Genomic DNA, 5,990 nt, shown 5'->3' on the forward strand with positions numbered 1-5,990 from the left:
TTCTCATAGGTACACCCCCCCTCTCACAGCCATGTTTTACAGGACTTAGCCTCGTGTGTCACAAGAACTTTCTCCCTCCCTTCTTCCCTTCCCTTCTTCCTCTTTCCCTCCGCCTTCTGCGTCCTTCAATAATACATGAGGGGCAGAGACAGGACGCCAAAACAGTGGAAGAAAGCAACAAGGAGAGAGAGAGGGAGGGAAAGAGGGAGGGAAAGAGGGAGGGGGGGTGGACACCTATAAACTCTACTGTCGTCACGTATAAGTGCAAGATGGTTTGATGGAAGACTGTGAAGAGAGGAAGGATAAAAGGGGAGGTGTGGCGCTTGGGAATCTTTTTTTTTTCTGCTCTTTCCTCTCATATCGTTCTCAAGTCCATATCCATCTGTATTGATGGGCTGAGCTCAGTAGAAGAAGTACACTGTGAGGAGGAGGAGGAAGAGGAAGAGAGAGGAAGTTATTAGTCTAATGGACCTGGCAATACATCATTCAACAGAACAGGCGAACAGCTGAGCTCTCCTTATGTTGTGTTTACAGGTTTGTTTTTAGTAAAGAACCGCCACACCTGTATTATAACCATTATTTACTGTCAAGAATAATGGTCGTGCAACCCTGACCCTGTACAATTAAAGAGGCCCTGCTATGCTTTTTGGGGTGTTCCCTTGCCTATAGGTTTTAGTGCATGTAAATGGTCTGCAAAGGCTAAAACCCCCGCCTTGCCTGAATCCCAATCCAACATATTGTTCGAGAGACTAAGAGGCGGGACATCTCTAAAATGCTGCCCAATCACAACAGAGCCGGCCAGCTAACCAATCAGAGCAGACTGGGCTCTGGTTTCAGACAGAGGGTGAAAATATGTACTTAATTAGCATACTAGGGCCCCTTTAACAATGTCTATACTGTAGTATATTATAATATTTATTGTGTAATACCGGATTACTTTCTGCTGCTGTGACAAAACAGTTTCCCAATATTGGATGAAAAAATATATCTAATCTAATTTAGTATAGCCGAAAACGTGATTTGTTTAACAATAAGCTCCAGTTGACCTTCCCAATTTTTTTAAACTCATCGGTCACAGCCTCTGCAGGGGGAGCATGAAAGTGATCATTCACAAAAAAAGTGATTTTTAAAATGATTATATAAATAGCTTAACTGTTCTTACAGTAATGTCATAATTCATATTATTATTCATATTCTAATTATACATAATGAAATAAAAACTCAACGGATCCAACAATGAGTAATTGCCATTTAAAGAATAACATTTTCAATATTATTCTTCCTCTGTTGCTGAGAGTAATTTATAACAAACACTTCATGGTAATCTGCTTTTTTAATACTCTTATCTGTTTATAAAAGCCCTAAAAGTCATCCTATCTGTCGATCAATAAATCAAGCAGTATTTGTATTACAGTGAAGATGCTACTTACAGAATAGTATTCCAACCACAATGACTCCAATGATCCCCATCATGATCATCATCTGGAAGGAGAAACAAAGATTTAAGTGACTTTTTAAACCCTTAAGGGACATTTAAGACAGACTGTGTCTGAGTGCAATGCCTGCAGAAAAGCAACGACAAAACAGAACATGGAACGCACTGTAGTCTGTAGTGGAAACTCTAAAATATTGTTTTCCCATGTTCCCTGAAGCATCTGCTCCAGTTTCCACAGCAGCTCATTAACAGATCAGTGTGTGGAGAGCAGGGTCCTCCGAGCAGACCCTGTGTGTTCGCCTCAGCGCACTCTCAGCATGACGGCTTTAAAAGACAAGAGCTGAGGATCTAATTCTCACAAAAAGCCCTTTATATCACCAAATATATAACATATGTACTTATTGTAAATGCAGATCTGATTCACAATGAATTCAGTAAAAAGGAATCGCCCATAGACGTTACACATATTTATCATATTGATAATCATCTGTATGTAAACATGACCTCATTATATTGTTCATACTAATACTTACATTATGTATTCCTTTCATATGTGTCCTCTAGCCTGCCCTATCCTGTGTTCCCTTCCCTCTGATTGCTGCTATGACACCTGCATTTCCCGACAGGGATCAATAGAGGTTTTATTTAATGGAGCCGGCTAAGTGCCCACCTTGCAGTTCTTCCACCAGTACTTGTTCTTTAGCTTAGCTGCGCAGCTTTCAAACTGGGAGGCCCCGGCTTGGAGAGCATCCGCTCTGTCATCCAGCTCCGAGAGCTTCTGGTCCCTTTCCAAAACCTTGTCCACGTTCACGCGCATGATGTCCACCACCTGGCCCCCAGCAGCGAGGATGAGACAGCATTTGGCAGCGGTTAGGGAAGAAGAAAGGGAGAGAGAGGATGACAAGGGGGGTTAAAGAAAAGCTTCAAGAATCAAAGGTGTTATTGTCCTATAGCTGCAGCGTAGTCGTTGGGAATAAACATCAAACAGCGCTACGTATGTGCAATAGATACAAAAGTGCAAGGATAAGTCAACTTTGTGCATGTAAGATAGAAGGAAGGACGCTAAATATCATAAATGAGAGTTCATTGTGTGTCCCTAGTAGAGTATAAGCATTAACAGTAAGTCCATGTGAGGGTGAGACAGCATTTGGCCGCGGTGAGGAGAGACGTGATGACAAGGGGGGTTATACAAAAGCTTCACGATTCACGATTAGCTACAGTGTAGTCGTTGGGGATAAGAGTCCCAGGCACTTCTAACAATATACAAAATACTTAAAACTTCAAAGAAATAAGGAAGTACATTTGTACAAGTGATGTAATAATGAAAGAAATATGCAGGACTAAGTAAAACTATGAGAGCAGGAAGGACGCTAAATATAATAAATGAGGGTTAATAAGTCGTTGCATCCATTTGCTAATTATTTTTGGCAAATATATAAAAAATAAGAACAGCAACAAATCATTTTAGAAGCGCGGTACGTTAACAGTAAGTCCCCATGTTTCATGATTCAACTGCTTTGATTTTGATGCATTGAATGTAACATCTAGCTCTGGCCTAGTTCAGCTCACCTCATCCACTTGGGTCTGTGTCTGCTGTAGCCTGCGGTTGCTGGAGGTGTTGGGGGGGGCGGGAGGTCCTCCGCCGGGGGCCCCATCGGGCCCGGGGGCTCCTGGAGCGGCAGCATCTGGGGCAGACCTGGGAGGAAAAGGAACGAGGAAGAGGAACTGACGTGAAGAGGTGTTCGGAGGATGGGTGCATGTATGAGAGATTTATTCTAATCCAATACGGAAAGTGCTGAAAATAAGATTCTCGTGTAAAGAAGGAAATGAGGAAATAGGCCTTTTTTTCTTGTCATAGAGGAGGGATCAAGCCACCACGTAGCAAAAAGTAGGAAATTGCTTAGTATGCATTGGAGTGGATAAGGGGGAGGAATGCAGATAATGCAGATGCAATTGGATTAAAGGAAATATAGGCCACGGCTCCGAAGAAGAAAGAGAAAGTCCTGGTTTTATGATAGGGGAGAGAAAGGGGAAGCTCCTGTGATGGATTACAGACCAAAAAAGGAAAGCAGGAGAGTCAATTTTGGAAAAGGGGAAAGGGTTTAATGAGTGGGGGCAGAGGAGGGGGTTCATGGGGTTTCAAACTGAGCAATGAGTGATACACAGTTTAAGATAAATCACATTTACTGCAGGGCTTAAAAATGATTTGGCAAAACATGCATTTCCTCATCCATTGACATGAGCAGGTGATGGTGGTGACCTCAAACCCTCTGACCCACAATATGCTGACTAACACATTTATTTCATCGTTACATCTCTGTTTTATCTTTAAAGAAAAGTCAATGTAACTACACCTAAGGCTTCACAGTGGCAGCAGTCCACCCATGAATGCATAATTTAGTGCTGGTGTGACGGAACATTTCACTTGCGTCAGCAAAATCCATCAAGCTGAAAGAAATCACTTCAGTTTCCAACCCCCCACCAGAGAAAAACATACACGAAAATAACCTGGTTTGAATATTATATAATTAAACAGAGTATGTTTAATAGGTATTTGTAATGATGCTATGGGGAAAAGAGCGCAGCAGAAAAGCCGCATTAATACTCACATCTTCTATGCAGCTGTTTGACTCACAGACAGGAGGAGAGGGAGGCTCTGAAGTACAACCCGAAAATAAGAAGCAAGAAAAAAACAGGAAAGATCACAGGGGAAAAAAACAAGAGAAGGATTTCTAGGCACTGCTCCAAGCGAAAGTCAGAGAAATTCAGTTAGCGAAGCGAATAAAGTGCCGCGCGGACAGTAAACAGGCGGAGGGTCTTTGCGCAGTGATCTTCTAGCGATGCATTTATACTGCAAGTCGTCAGCAAAGTACCGCAATATACCGAGACACGTAAAGGGCCGGGCGATAATTCACTGTGAGGCTGCACGGGCGAGCAGGAAGTGAAGTGGAACGATGCGAGCTCAGGAGAAAAGTACTTCTAAATGATAATCCATGTAAGAGAGAGGGATCCGCGGAGGGTTATTATATTCCTGCAGGGATGCATGCAGCTCCTCCGGTCCTGATGCTGAGAGGACGCGCTGATTGGCTGCTGGAGGTTGAGTTTCCTCTTCTAAAAGCTACTGGCAAAAACAGGCAATTTCAAGATGAAAGGGGAAAAAGTCCAGTCATGTGAAATGAGTTGTCTTTCTGTTGATTTCTGTCACCCCCTACCTCTCTCTCGCTTTCTCCGTGCGCCTTGTGTGAAGTGCGGTAGTTTGGGTTGTGTGTGTACTGCAATAATGCGTCTCTCCTCCTGCCTTTCTACACTTGGACTCGTAACGACAGTGCGGTACCCCCCTCCTCCCTTTCCTCCTCACCTCCTCCCCCCCCCCCCCCTCCCCTCGCTGCCTCCGCACACTTTGCAGTACTGCAGCTCTCTTCTGCGGGGGGCAGGACGACACTGCGGTACAGTGGAGAAGCTCCTCACGCGCAGGGCCGTGTGCACACTGTAAGCACTGGGGAGGCCCTGACCTGTGCAATACAACCCGTGGGTTGCAATATGTGCTGTTGACTAAAATAGGGTTTGTTTTGTTTTGGAATGCCATTCTGTAATGTATATTTAACTTGTTTTGTATAATCTGTGAAACCTCTTTCCGCCTCGCTAAGCTCAATAAATAGTAAATTTACTATTATCAAGTGAAAGCATTTGACAAAATTGAATGATCCAATAAACACCCTTCAGTCCTTGCCTTATGCATTGGGTGGCAGATGAGTGTTCAAAAAACTTGAGATTTATATCAATTTTAATACAAGATAACACAAAAGAGCTTCACAAACCAAAACCCAAAAAATAAAACAATACTAAGATTTTCGCATTTTATTTTTTCAATTTTTATGAACTTTTATGAACTTTGGTGTTTGATGGAGAACATATATGCATTTTTTCATTATATTTAAGATAAAACTTTTTTTCATTGATATAAAGCTATTAAAGAAAAGGAAAAAAAAAGCCCAATCAGGCTCAGATGCACTTTGTGACAAAAACTAATAGATATATCTTTTGTAGCTTTGGATGCCTAAGAGAACATTTCCTATTTTAGACGGCGTTTACCAACCTTTTTAAGCTAGTGATCTTTAAGGCAAGAAATTATTTTTCACAGGTAACAAATGTCGAGTTACCAACTAGGCTTAGAGTATAATTAACAGTCTTTACACGATAACTAAAAAATGCAGGAATCCCTGAAGTCAAATTGTAAGACCTTTTAAGACCCTTTCCCTACCATTTTAAGACCATCCATCGGCGCACTCTTGAGTTTTAACCGGTTACCTTGGCGACACACTTTACCTCCCACAATTGACTATATACATGTGTTGATTGGTCCTTCCCTCGCTATCTTCCAACCATTTGGAGCGCAGAGCTTGCACTTCCCGCATCCCCATAAGCGATGTTGTTTAACCAAGCTAGCAAAATGTATATACCCTTGGAAAATGCCGTTTAATACTTTTTAATAGCCTTAATTTTCGCTAAATTGATTTATGATCAACTTTTAACACTTTTAAAGACGCCGCGACAC

The 5,990-nt window shown here is 42.2% G+C and overlaps 1 protein-coding gene across 1 annotated transcript; it reads right to left on the reverse strand.

Moving 5' to 3' along the window:
* Positions 1-340: 340 nt before the first annotated feature.
* Positions 341-4,778, reverse strand: LOC104960950 (vesicle-associated membrane protein 1-like). The gene is made up of 5 exons (XM_010789142.1): positions 4,045-4,778; positions 3,005-3,131; positions 2,106-2,264; positions 1,431-1,482; positions 341-418 (listed from the first exon to the last, which is right to left on the reverse strand). Coding segments are annotated over exons 1-5 (357 nt in total). The 5' UTR covers positions 4,047-4,778; the 3' UTR covers positions 341-401.
* Between the last annotated feature and the right edge of the window lie 1,212 nt (positions 4,779-5,990).

The sequence above is a fragment of the Notothenia coriiceps genome, unplaced genomic scaffold, assembly GCF_000735185.1.
Source record: "Notothenia coriiceps isolate Sejong01 unplaced genomic scaffold, NC01 NC01_scaffold00032525, whole genome shotgun sequence".
Lineage (NCBI taxonomy): Eukaryota > Metazoa > Chordata > Actinopteri > Perciformes > Nototheniidae > Notothenia > Notothenia coriiceps.